We start from the raw sequence: 14,541 nt of genomic DNA on the forward strand, positions 1-14,541 counted from the left end.
AATACTTGTTTGTATATTTTTTATGTAAGTATATACCATGGTTGCATAAAAGTTTCTCTGGAAAAAAGGAGTCAGTGTGGGAACTTGTTTTTATTGGATATTTCTTTATTTACATTTCAAATGTTATTCCCTTTCCCGGTTTCCAGGACATAAGCCCCCTATCTCATCTCCCTCCCTTCTTCTATAAGGGTGTTTCCTCACCCACCTCACCCCCCCCCTGCCCCCGGACACTTCCCTACACTGGGGTCCAACCTTGGCAGGACCAAGGACTTCCCTTCTATTGGTGTCCAACAAGGCCATCCTCTGCTACATATGCGATTGGAGTCATGGACCAATCCATGTATAGTCTTTGGGTAGTGGTTTAATCCCTGAGAGCTCTGGTTGGTTGGCATTGTTGTTCTTATGGGGTTGCAAGCCCCTTCAGCTCTTTCAATCCTTTCTCTAATTCCTCCAACGGGGGTCCCATTAAGAGGCCTTGCGATCTGTTCTCTGAGAGGCTCTACCCAGAAGCTGACTCGGACAGATGTAGAGACCCAAAGCCAAATAGTAGATGGAGTTTAGTGACTCTTATGGAAGAACAGGAGGAAGAATAGAAGGCCCTAAAGGGAATAGGAACATCACAAGAAGACCAACAGTCAACTGACCTGTCCCCTTGGGGCTCTCAGAGTCTGAACTGCCAATCAAAGGACACCGGCTGGACCTAGGCCTCCCCACACTTATGATGCAGATGTGCAGTTTGGTCTTCATGTGGGTTCAAAACAACTGGAGCAGAGACTACCCTAAAAAATTGTTGCCTGTGTGTGGGCTATGTTCTTCTAGCTGGGCTGCCTTGTCTGGCCTCAAAGGGAAAGGATTTACCAGCCCTGCTGACACTTGATGTCTCTGGTGGGGGTTATCCAGAGGGGCCTCTAATCTCACAGAGGAGAAGAGGAGGAGGGTTAGGGGAAGGGATTGGGGAGGGGACCAGAAGGGGTACAGTGGTTGGGAAGCAGAAGCTCAGGAAGACCCATTGAGGAAGGGATAAACACACAGGACACCAATTCTAATACCTATAATTTTCTACTACATTATGTTGACAGAAGTTTAAAGTTTGGTTGTTGTGTGTGTATGTGTGTGTGTGTGTGTGTGTGTGTGTGTGTGTGTGTGTGTATCTGCCTGCCTGCCTGTCTGTTTGTATATATGCTTTGGTGCACAGATACCTAAGGAAGCTATAAATGTATCTTTCCCCTCTGCTCCTGGGGTGTTGATCAGCTTTGCCTTCGGGGTAACTTTGTTTCTACACTAAAATCTCTTGCCTCTGCTCTTGCTGTTCTGATACAAATAGGGGAACCTTTGATTCTGTCACACAAGTGTCTAGAACTCCATTTGTTTTCTCAGTGTCTATCCCTGTTTTTCATTCATATCAAACAATTTAATTTGCTACTCGCAAAAGCCTCTCACTCTCCCTTCCTCATCTCCTTTGTGATGCTGAACCCCTGGCGGGCTTTTATATTTTCACAAATTGTTACTGCAAATCCAGAGGTCCAGCTTAGTTTGTTTGTCTCAGGTCCTATCCATTTCAAGAGCAGTGACTGCAGTTCACAGAGCTCCCCTAATGCCAGCTTGGAATCTGTCCCAGAATTAGTGCCTTCGTGTTTGCTGACTCTTTGACTGTTCCCTAAAGCATTGGTCAGAGTTTCATGGTCCTGCTATATAAAAGAGCTTTAAGTTGTAGCCTAGACCGGTTTGGATATTATAGTTTCTGATTTTATATTTTAAAATATCCAGAAAACATTAACCTATTCTTTCAACAGGAAATCAGTCTTTTCATCCTGTCCTTTATATTTATGGTAGCATTTTCAATGTTAACTGAACTGTCAGATGCCCTGGGCCCTGCATTTGGTGTATCCGGTCTGGGGCTGGTACTAGGGTGCAGGAGACTTCACAACTTAATTTTGTCCTCGAAGACCGTCATGCTCCCTTGGGTGTCTGTGCGTGTGGAATGTGAGGGTGAGCTTGATGCTAGTGTAGGCTCCAGCATAGACCTGTGATCTTCCCTGCAAAATTTCCTCCTTCTCCTCTCACTTGTTGACTGAATTCTAGTACCCTTTAGGCTTCCAGTACTGTGGGATAGCTCTCTGTGATTGTGCCACGTGGAAAAACCTCAAGAAACAAAAGAAAATATTTAACAGAGATTTCCCCACTGTTTGGACAACAAAGATCCCCTTCCCAGGTTCCTCCATGCAAAGCATGGATCATCTCCCAGATCTTGGGTGCTGTGCCTCTTTGGGGTTATTCAAAGACACACTTTGGGAATAAATTGTGTTTCTTGACTACCAAATATTTTGTCAGCCTGACTATAGTCACAAGATATATATTGCAGCCAGCCTGGAAGCTAAGGCCAAGTGTCAGCATTGAAAAGTAAGATGAAAGCTAATCTTGTCACCCCTGCAATCAAGGTTTCATCACCTCCAACCTATAGCGGCCTTTCTTCCCACTCAACTGTCATAGTCGGTCTTCTCAGCTTTCTATAATCCTGTCCTTCTTTCCTTAAGATTACAGGCAATTGACATGTTTATTCCTTGAAGGTAGAATTGAGGAAAAATACATTTTATTTCCTAATAAAAATTCTATATGCTCCATAAGAAAATTATAGTTTGACTAATAGTTCTCACTGAGCTCACCCTGACTTACACACACGAGAACTCATTTTAGCGTTTTTGCCTTAGGGAAAATGATGAATTTGTTTAATAGATTGGTAATTACCCAGCTCAAAAGTGATCATTAGCATGCCTTTCCGTTTGATTACTATAAATCACCGGACCCACAATCCATTAATCACCAGCTGCATGGAGTACCTCTGCCCTGTCTGTCCTTGAGTAATAGACTTCCAAACAACGCCATGTTGACACTTCCTTCCTGTAATGCAAATATTTAACAAAAGCCACATCCCACACATGTCTTTTTATATATATATTATTCTTTATATTCTTTTTCTGATACAAACCTTTCTTAATGCTGTAGGTTTTATTATCTTAAGAATAGTTTCCCTGAGGGCCAGGGTCTGTATAGAAGTCATGGTTAGGGTTATGAGGGGGCCACCATTGAACAGTTACCACCTTAGCATGATGAGTCAGTGTCTATAAACTACAGGGTTGCCTTTGTGTGGCTGTTGGATAGCTGATCTGTGGTCACACCGGGCAGATCTTTAGGTATTCCCCTTCCAAAGAGAAAAAATGAGGTCAGAGAAATGGATTCCCTGTGGCATATTCAGAATGAGCGTGTTGCCAATGCTGAGCTGGAAGCACAGGATGGGCGTGGCTGAGCCTGGTTGTCTGCTAAGGATCCCTGTTCAAGATCAACCTTGGTCCACTGTGCTTCAGCCCAGTGCTGTCCCTGAATGAAATAAAGGATAAGGAACAAACTCTCTGTGCGACAGCCTGCTACAACCAGGGCTAACGTGTTTCTTTCTTTGTTCTTGGGTTTCCAGTTTACCGTGGCTTCTGGGCGGTCCTGCTGCTCCTGGGGGTCGTGGCTGCCTTGACTGGAAGCTTTCTGATCATCTGCGCAGCCCCCTTTTCCAGTCACTTACTTTATAAAGCCGGAGGAGGCTCATACATTGCCTCAGGTAGGTACAGCATCCAAGGCATGCTATCTAGCCATGTTCCCTATAGCTTTGTTTTAGACATAGGTCTAGAGTTTGGACTTTTATTAATAGTAATGCCATGGTGCTCAGATACTGGAGTTCTTGCTTGCTCACTACATCGTACTTTCTCCAAACGCCACATTTTCCATGTGAAGCCATTACCTAGTGAATGTAAACACTGTGTAGACAAAAATAGACATGCAGACAAATGAAAACACAGAGACTAGTTATCCACTCTGGTGTCTGTAAGGGATAAGAGACTACAATTTTACATCCGTGATGTGCTTTCTATACCATATCATAATATATTAAGTGGGAGGCTGATATTGACAGTGACAATATTTCTAGAGTGGTAGATTGTGTTAGTTAGGGTTCCTATGGCTGTGATGAACCAACTGTGACCAAAGTCAACTTGAGAAGGAAATAAGATTATTTCACTTACACTTTCACACCAAAGTCCATCACTGTAGGAAGTCGGGGCAGGAACTGAAGGAGATAACGTGGTGGGCTCTGTTTACTGACTTGCTCCACATGGCTTACTCAGTCTCCTTTCTTATATAACCCAGGACTACTGGTCCATGAGGTACTAGCACCAGAATGGGTTAAGTCCTCCATATCAAATACTAATTTAAAAAATGCCCCACAGATTTGCGTGTAGGACGATCCTATGGAGGCATCTTTCCAACTGTGGTTTCTTCTTGTTGGGTAACTCTGGCTTGTGTCAAGGAGACAAAGAGCAAAAACACGTCAATGACAACAACAGCAGCAGCAGCAGCAGCAGCAGCAGCAGCAGCAGCAGCAGCAACAACAGCAAACCAATAGGACATATGGACTTGCCATGCATGACCAAACTCACCATGGTAGTGCTATATTCTGAGATGAGAATGTAGTGTTTCTATGTGAAGCCATCATGAAGGATACGGGGACAGAACTGATGGGCAGTCTTTAGAATCATTGTGTGGTGGCCCATGATGCTGTTCTTCAACACAATCAATGATCTGTTATCAATACCCTGTTAACGTGACACAGTGCTTAGCTCTTCGCAGTAAAGATAACCATCACATGTGGCTGCTCGGCTGACAGCGTGTCATTCTGGGTAGCAGCCTCTTTAATGGCTTCTGTCCCTTTCTTACCCTGTCTTCTGGTGCCTTTCTTTGTGTTGGATGCATCTGCTAGAGCTCATGGCTGTTGAATCTTTTCCCATCTTTACTAAGAACCCACATACCATTCAATCCACCATTTTTAAGTATGTAATTCGGTGAGATTTTTTGGTACATTCATGGACTCATACGAACATCACCACTATATAATTTCAGAATATTTGAATCACATTGCAAAGGAACCCCATCTCCCCTCTACATGAAACCACTAGTCTACCTGTTTCTATGTATTTACTTATTTGGGATGTTTTATGCAAAGGATAGTCCTATGTTTTTTGGAAGAGATTTTTTTTTTAAAAATGCCATTTTCCTCTAAGCTGGTATGATGCCTATGCTAAAAGTTAGTAAAGTAGGTGATTACAAGAATAGTTTAACTAATATTCTCGATGGCACAGTTATAAAACATGTGTGCATGATTTTGCAAGCACATAAAGGAAACTAACATTACCTGAAACAAAACATCGAAGTTCACTATATTGTTTGGGGCAGGAAAAAGCCATGTGTTCAGAGATGACCAAAGGTAACATTCTGCTAGAAATCTCTACCATGAAATGTAGACTTTAAGCAACAGTGATGCCAACATCTCGTGTTAAAATTGGACACTATCAACAGAAGAACTTTACAATCTTATGTCTGTCTATTACCGGTAATGTGACAATTTTATCTTTTCAAAGTTACCTGATGCATTATGGAGAAACAAGAGAAACACAGGCTGCTTTTCTTGCCCTGGATTCATCATCCAGGAATAATTTCCTTCTGCCATTCAGAATTGCACTGAATTGAGCTTCGAATACTTCACTTAGTTAGGTCTCATAAATTTCAAAATGAGGAAATTTCAGTCTATGGGCCAAGGGTTCCTAATTCCCATTCTTCCTCGGGCTTGTCAGACCATTGGTCTCGCGTCTCTCTCAGATCGCCTTGCTCCTCTCCCGTGCTCTGTCAGGCACTTAGAAACAGGTGCAGTTCGGTCTCAGGGTAGTGTGGCAATTCACCAATGCCACAAACAGGGCTGAGTATTTATTTGGGCAGATGACTCTTAGGGAAGGGCACAACCGAATTCCAAATGGCCATTCCGGTGTGTACAAATACAGAGGCTTGTTGTCATCAGCAGAAGTCTGTGCAGGGCATTCCATGCTTGGCAGAGGGACACTGAAGTTGCAGCTGTCGGGTAGGCAAAGGGTTGGTCTCTATGCTGTGCCAATTCAGAGTGGGGCCTGGAGAGCAGTGTGGCCTCACCCTGTATTTGGCCTCCTTGGGCAGAAAAGACTGGTTTGGAAGACTGTAGTGTCTACAGCTTCTTTTCTATTGGAAGCTCAAGGAGTCAGCAAAAGTTCCCTGTGCTTTCTTCCTAAGAAATTACATTTATTTCTGCATGTGATAGGAACACCCACACAGCAGCCTCATATCAGAGATGCCCATATGTGCAGGGAGAAGACATCAATCACGAAAAACAGAAGCATGTGGGTGGGTTAGGCTCAGAGGCTCTTTCCCCTCTGGCTGAGACTGAACATAAGGTTCACAGGAGGGTACTCTGCAAACCTTGTTCCAGCCACACTCTTCCATAGAAGGAACAGAGAAAGTATGTGGGGAGGCCCTGGTTGGAGCAGAAGGTGACCTGAGACCAGGACAGGAAGGGATTAGGAAGGAACCTGCTGACAGGAGAGGCTCACAGATCTCTAGCTGCACCAGCTGCCCAAGTGCCTGCACTATGCAAGTCTGTGGAGTCTATCAAGCACAGAGCACTCTGTATGAGGAGACCAGAAATAGATACATACGTGGCTATGGTGGCTTTGCTGAAGCCACTTTCAAACATGACTTTCCTAGTGGGCAAGAAATGGGAAGCCTTCCAGAACAGGTCAGAAGCTGAACTTCCTAACAGGAAGTGGACTATTTCTCAAAGCCAAGGGTCTGTTTTCACTCTGAGTACTACTCTACGGGATGAGGTTGAGGATAGAATGATTGATAAAAGCTGTATGAAGACGTATGCCTGCCTCATAACTGATCATCTGCAGAACTGGAGTCTAGACATCATCCCCAGAGCAACCTTTTTAAGGGAACATGATGACCCTGCCACCCTCTTGCCCCTCCAAGTGGTACCTTCATGATGCCTTCGGTTGCTTTATGTGGGACCATGCCTACATGTACGTTCTGCTTGTTGACGCTATTACACAGGAAAGCTTGCACTTCCCACTATCCTGGGTCTGACATTTTTGCACAAATGCCACATAGTAGCTAAAGGAAGTCAGCCTCACCCAACCCTATACAGGAAAGATCTGAGAAGATTTTTATATCTTTCATTAATTAGTTAATTACTTTACTTTACATCCCAATGATAGCTTCCCCTCTCTCCTCTCTTCCCACCCTCTCCCTCCCCAAGCCCCCTTCCCTTTCTCCTCAGAAGAGGCCTCCCATGAATATCAATCCTCCTGGGCGTATCAAGTTGCAGTATAATTAGGAGCACCCCCTCTTGTGGCTAAAAAAGGCAGCTCAGTTTCGGGAAAGGGATCCAAAGGCAGGCAAGAGAGTCAGAGACGGTCTCTGCTTCTGCTGTCAGGAGTCCCACATGAAGACCAAGCTGCATGCATTATATATGAGCCCCTAGGTCGGTCCCATTCATGCTCTCTAGTTGGCGGTTCAGTCTCTGTGGGCTCCTATGAGCCCAAGTTAGTTGATTCTGTGGGTTTTCCCATGGTGTCCTCGATCTCTCTGGCTCCTACAGTCCTTCCTTCTCCTTTTCCAAAAGCTACCCTAAGCTCCACCTAATGTTTGGCTGTGGGTCTCTGCATCTGTTTCCATCCGTTGCTGGGTGAAGCCTCTCTGATCACAGTTGTACCAGGCTCCTGTCCCTGCATATCTTGCAGGCAGGAAAAATTGTGGGTTGAAGGTTTTATAGCTGGGTTGGTGTTCCCATTCCTCCAATGGAAGTCTTGCCTGGTTATAAGAGATAACCACTGTTGTGGTAAAGGTAAAATGGTGTTTCTTTTACTTCGCACTAGAGCCAACACCATAGTGTCAGATGGCATCTCTGGGATATTTTCATCTCAGTCAGCAAAGCCTCTCACCCGCTTTGCTCCATCCCATATCACACTGCCGATGGCTACTCTCTGAGCCTGGCAACAATCTCTCTACCCATCTAGTTCCCAAGGCAGGTTGCCACCATGCCAGACATACACATCCCAATTCCATGGTGGCCCAGTGTCCTGCCACCACACACTCTCTTGAACTCAATTAAATCGCCACATGAAAGAACACACAACACAATAACCTCTGATCCAATTGATATAATTTGCTCATCTAGACACACAAAGCCCTGTACATATCCATCCCTTAAGAATAAGCATGACAACCTGTAGATGTGCAGAGAGGAATCTTAACATTCACTGCCATGTTCTCTCCGTTGTTCTCTCTCCCAGTCTCCTCTTTCTCTCTACAACTTTTCTCCCACTCATCCTTCCTTCTTGTCCAATGACAGGCCTTGTTCTATCCTGTATCTGCCTTCACCTGCATAATGACATCATCCTACAAACCATTTCTGGTTCCATATCCCTCATTGCTAGGAGTCTTAGTCATAGATTCCTGAGAGTTCCCATTGTCCTAGCTTTCTAGCCTATCCCAGAGATGAGCCTCCCCACCTGATCCCAGTTCTCTCTCCCTCTGTCCTCCCCACACCTGATCTCCCTTGTACTCCTTTCCACCTCTTCTCCCACCCAGTTTTCTTCCTCCATCCACCCAATGTCTAGTTTATTTCCTCTTCTCAGTGAGATTCAAGCATCCTCCCTTGGCCTTCCTTGTCGTTTAGCTTCTTTGGGTCTGTGGATTGTAGCGTGACTATCCTGTATTCTATGGCTAATATCCACTTGGGAGTACACACCATGTTTGTCTTTCTGGGTCTGAGTTAACTCACTCAGGATGACCCTCCCTAGTTCCATCCATTCACCTGATAATTTCATGGTATCCCTATGTTAATAGTTGAATGGTTTTCCATTGTGTAAACATTTTCTTTATCTGTTCTTCAGTTGAAGGATATCTTTCAGATTCTGGCTATTATGAATAAAGCTGCTATGAGCATAGTTGAGCATAGTTGTGGTATGATGGAACATCTTTTGGGTGTATGCCCAGGAGTGGTATAGCTGGGTCTTGAGTAGAGTTAATCCCAATTTTCTGAAAAACTGCCAAATTAATTTCCATAGTGGCTGTACAGGTCTGCATGTGCTGTCACTTGAGTTTTTTGATCTTAGCCATTCTGATGGATATAAGGTAGACTCTAAGAGTTGTTTTGATTTTAATTTCCCTGAGAGTAAGGATGTTGAACATTCTTTAGGTGCTTCTCAACCATTAGAGATTCCTCTGTGGAGAATTCTCTGATTAGATCTATACACCATTTTTAAATTGGGTCATTTGGTTTGTTGATGTCTAATTCCTTGAGTTCTTCATATATCATCCCTCTGTCAGATGTAGAGTTGGTGGAGATCTTATCCCATTCTGTAGGCTGTGGTTTTGTTCTTTTGACAGTGCCATCTGCAAAGATTTTTATTTTAAAAATATATAAGTTATGACCTTCCCCCAGGTGCTTCTGAGAGAGAGAGAGAGACACACACACACACACACACACACACACACAGAGAGAGAGAGAGAAAGAGAGAGAGAGAGAGAGAGAGAGAGAGAGAGAACCCTTTCTGATGTGGTACCATATGGCATAAGTGATGGCACTCCAGAAAGAGGGAGCCAAAGCCCCACAGAAGAATTCCTGAGTGGAGCCTTTCAAACTGTTCATGAAGCAGAGTCCTCCCAAGAACAGGAATAGGCATGGAGATGAGACCCAGCAAGTGTTCCAGAGACCTGCACTCCCACCCACTACAGAGTACAGAGTGTCTGTCCTGGTTGGGGGCAGTCTGGGTCATGGCTTGGTTTCTGTCCAGGCACATCTAACAGTCAAGAGGCTGGCACAATATGAATGTGGGGCATCCTTTATGGAAAACCATGAACTTCGGGGTGGAAGGATACCTCCCATAGCTTCAGCATGTCTCTGAAATCTGTCCCTGTTCTGAGAACTAATGCCTTCCCACCGACTGCAGTGTCACCACGTTGTATCACCAATCATTCACTGCAGGGGGCTTTCGATGTGCAAAACAGCAAGGATTTGCTGGTCTTTAGGCACTGTGTCTTGTCTAGAGTTGGGCTTCCTCCCATATACCTTATTCTTTCCAGAGGCTGCATATCTCTTATATATCCTTCCTCAGGTGGGATGGGATCTCATGTCTGTGCAAATACTCTTTATCATCCCAGAGTTCCCCTGAACAGTCACTCTGCTGAGAAACAACGAGTAGTAAGTCACTGAGGAATATTGAATGTGTTTTTTTTTAATTTATTTTTTACTAGCTTTTACAACTTCTTACACTCTCCCAACTTGTTAAATTCTGTTTGGTCAGTAGCACATTTCAGTATGGATTCATTGGGACAGTCATGTTGATCTACGCTAAGAGGTTGCTCTACAAATAATTTTTACTTCCTGTAACGAAAGGGCTGGTGGGGAGGGGCAGGGGGTTTGATTAACTGGAAAGGTAAAGCAGAAAACACCCTCCAGATGGATGCGTCCAAGTCTGGATTGGTTTGTAATCTTAAAAAAAAAAAAAAAAAAAAAAAATCCATGATTAGACTGTGGGGAGATTGGTGCCATCTGGTGGACACTTGTGGTAAAATGTGGGAGGCAAATTGTCTAGCTTCCAAGGCAGTGGTTCTCAACCTGGGAGTGGAACAACCCTTTCACAGAAGTCATCTAAGACAGTCAGAAAACAGATATTTACACTACAGCTCATAACAGTAGCAAAATTACCATGACGAAGTAACAAGGAAAATACTTTTATGGTTTGGGGGTCACCAGGACACGAGGGATTGCATTAAAGGGTTGCAGCATTAGGAAGGCTGAGAACCACTGTCCTAAGGTCTCAGAGCAGGATGGAACCAGGAGGAACCGATTTTTTATTTTTTTGCTTCCAGATCATTTGTGACACAGCAGGGTCACATGAGATGCTCTTAGGCTGTAGAACACTGCAGATGACATTTGCTGGTCATTGACACTAACTCATGCCAACCCCTGGTGATGATAACGATGGTGATGACAGCGATGGTGATGATGTTGTTAGCCGATGCTTCCTAAGGATGATGTGTTCCAGCACAGTGCCCACTTCTGTGTCTCATCTCATTCCCCATGACCTCTTTCTTATGTGAGCTCTCATAAGTAAGTGACCACCACTTACCAATGAGGTAACAGATGGAGAAATGAGGAAGACGCACAGAGTTACTTCAAAGAGGAAACCTTTCCAGCCAGGAGAATGTGATGAAAGCCAGGGTGGTCAGAATCCAGACTTGTGCCTTTCAAATACATCCTGAAACTTGGTGGTTGTGAGTAAAAATCACCCCTGCAACTTAAATGATTGTAGGGGACTCTCTGTTTATTCTCATTTCTCAATGCCGTTCATCGTGCTGAGCACACAAATGTTTAATGATGAAAATTATCATATGTGTTTGGGAAGCCCTGTATGTAGTACATAGGGTCAACTGACCATATAAAATCACTGCTCCAGAGAATGAAAGAAAAAAAAAGCAGCCAGTGGATTTGGGAAGTGGGAGGGTGCTATGTGCAGTGGTGGATGTCAGGTAGGTGGACTGTAAGAACAGTTAGGACTAACTCAAAGGCTGTAGAAACATCAGAGGAGAAATCTCAGAAAAGGAATGGAGAAGAGCAAAGAGTATTGGACACAATGTACCAGTTGTTTTAAACTTCCAAAATAAGATACATTAAACAGAGCATCATCTGATTCTAAGAGGAAACAATAACCTATTAGTGTAAAGAAGAAAGAACAAATTATTATAAAACACAATTTAACATATTTTAAAGAACATTTAGCTTCTTTGCCCAGAAAAGCAGTCTTAGTTTTAATGAATGCAATTTTTATGAAATTACTTGGAAAGTGCATTAGAATATATGAGAAGTATTATCATCCAGCAAATGTGCAATTGGCAGATTTCCCATCTCTTTCTATAACATATAGAAGATAAAATAGACGTGTTGGGTTTGGCTGTAGGACTGACCATAAGAGGCGGTCAGCTTGCATGAGACCCCATTGGCAGGGCACACACATCTTGTCAAAGTGCACAGAGACCTCAAACACTGACATGTTTTAGGTACTCAAGAGGTCATTAAATCACATAACATCAGGCTTGTAAATGTTGTGACATTTTAAGACGATAGTATTTAGTATGATAATTTAAATTTTAACCTGCTATCGTAGGGGACTTTGAGATTCCTTCTGAACTCTTGTCTGTTCTCAGGCAGCCAGCCCTGTGCCACCTAGCTCTTTCTCTTAACTGTAAATATTAATATTTTCAACAAAAGGCTAGCAACAGTCCCTAAATATTAGAGAAGCATAGCCTCCTTCCAAAGGAATCACAGCCAAATGGGTATAAGCATGAGTAATGTTCTGATTTCTAGGTCGGAGGCTACTTCACAGGAGTTTTACAATTGTCTTGTTGTGTTTCATATTTTATGTTCTCCAAGTCAGAAATGTTGAATTCCCAAACAAATGATCACAAAATTACCCCACCCCCCACTCTACAGACTTTAGATGACATAATCGTTCAATACCACCTGTGAAGGAGCATCAAGAGCTCTGCTTAGAGGTCGGGGTTAATGTAGAACTTAGGTTGTATTCTGTTCTTTTCAAGAACTGTGTCCTCAGTTGGGCCGAACAGGGCAGTTGGGGTGTTGGGGTTGGAAAGAAGGTCATTCAGCTCCTGCCGAGCAGCACCAACTCAGCCAGTGTCCCTTTACAGACCGAAGGAAGGCACTTGTGACACAGCCTCATGGTGAATTCATCTCATGATGAGTCACTGTTTCCGCTACAAAATGACGGCAGGTGACTCACTTTTCATCTGTTTCTCTGGGGGTCCTGGCTAAGGAAAGCTTCTCCACTGCTGATCTCTCTAACAGGCCATGAGCCAGGTTTTGTTTGGTTCCTTTGTAGCGGAACTCTCTGCCAGCCTTCCAAATAGCTCTGCTTCTGGAGTCAGTCTACTCTCTGGAGCTTCTGGGAATGTTTTCCGGACTCAAGTGATCCAGTTTGGGCTTGACGGATGTCTAGCTACTGTAGATCTCCCTATTCCTCCCTTCCTCCCTCTCCCTCTCCCTTTCTTCTTTCTCCCTCTCATTCTCCCTCCCTCCTTTCCCCTTCCATTCTCCGTCCTTCTCTCCTGCCTCTTCTTTCTTTCTTTTGGGAGTTGTAGGTATTGCTGTATATCTCTGATTGGTCTGAGGACTCACTGCATAACCAAACTTGAATTTGCAGCAAACCTTCTGCCACCAGCATTCAGTGCTGGTGTCAGGCACGCACGGGCCATCCTGCATTCTTAGACCTCTTTCCACCCTCTGAAAGGAGTCAAAGCTAACCTGGGCCAATCATCCCCAGGCTTTGTTATGCTGACCTCCTGGTTCTCTCTAGAGGTCCCTGCTAGATTTTGCCATGAATCTCGAAGTAGAGAAAAAAAATTGCCAAGGTTCTAATTTTCTTTTTACCTTAACTTCCTTGGAAAGGGACTTTTAAAATTATGACATTGCCCAGTCTTTCCTAAGCCCATTAAAAACTGGAGGAAGAAATAGTTATTTTTTTTTTTTTTGCTTACATGCCCAGAGGGATATAAGTCTATCATGTTTTGAGGGGCATAGGGGCAAGTGACAGATATGGTGCCAGGAGCTGAGAGACCATATCTTCAAATGCACATAGGAGAGAGAGAGGGAGGGAGGGAGAGGAGGAGGGAGGGAGGGAGGGAGAGAGAGAGAGAGAGAGAGAGAGAGAGAGAGAGAGAGAGAGAGAGAGAGAGAGAATATCCTGGACTATGGATTCTGTTTATGTGTGGCACACCAGTCTCCATCAAACCAGATTTAGTTCTTCTTTGACTTTCAGAAACAAGGAATTTTTGAAGACCACAGGCTCACAGGTTCTTGAAACAATGTTAGATTTGGGTGTGATGCCTTTTCAGGACTGGAGTAGGTTCTGCCTCTTGATGTAGCACCCAGTCCAGTCAGTGACATCACACCCCCTCCCCCATCACTTTGACAAAGATAACACTAGAGGGTTGGGGATTTAGCTTGGTGGTTGAGTGCTTGCCTAACAAGTTCAAGGCCTCAGCTCTGAAACAAAACAAAACAAGACAAAAACACACACACACACACACACACACACACACACACACACAAAGATAACACTAGTGATGTTAACTGTGATCACTTTGAAAATCCTGCCATTTGACAGGTTTCTTCAGCAAATGTTATCCTCTGCTCCTTTACAGTTAGGTTTGTGGAAGAGCTGAGCCTGTGGGGGGTACTCATTGTTACATTGTTTCACTACACTCAGTGTTACATTGTTTCACTACACTCAGTGTTACACTGTTTCACTACACTCAGTGTTACATTGTTTCACTGTCCTCATCACCACATTGTTTCACCACACTCATTGCCACATTGTTTTGCTGTACTCATTGTTACATTGTTTCACTGTGTCAGTTGTTACATTGTTTTTCTGTATTCATTGCCATACTGTTTCTCTGCACTAATTACATTGTTGCCTCCAACTCACTGGTACATTGTTTCGCTGTACTCATTGTTACATTGTTTCATCATCTAGGTTTCTCATTTCTGTCACCTACTATCTGCTACTGTGAATTTACTCTAATATGAGGGAGACCATCCTTGGTGGTTTT

The 14,541-nt window shown here is 43.8% G+C and overlaps 1 protein-coding gene across 1 annotated transcript in view; it reads left to right on the top strand.

The window, feature by feature from the left end:
* The window catches only part of Tmem182 (transmembrane protein 182), a 49,055-nt gene that overhangs the window by 29,604 nt on the left and 4,910 nt on the right, over positions 1-14,541 (top strand). Inside the window, exon 4 of the mRNA XM_032899534.1 lies at positions 3,470-3,607. Within this exon, the coding sequence (XP_032755425.1) occupies positions 3,470-3,607 (138 nt within the window). The remainder of the gene's footprint in view (positions 1-3,469; positions 3,608-14,541) is intronic.

This window comes from Rattus rattus, chromosome 4 (genome assembly GCF_011064425.1).
Source record: "Rattus rattus isolate New Zealand chromosome 4, Rrattus_CSIRO_v1, whole genome shotgun sequence".
NCBI lineage: Eukaryota > Metazoa > Chordata > Mammalia > Rodentia > Muridae > Rattus > Rattus rattus.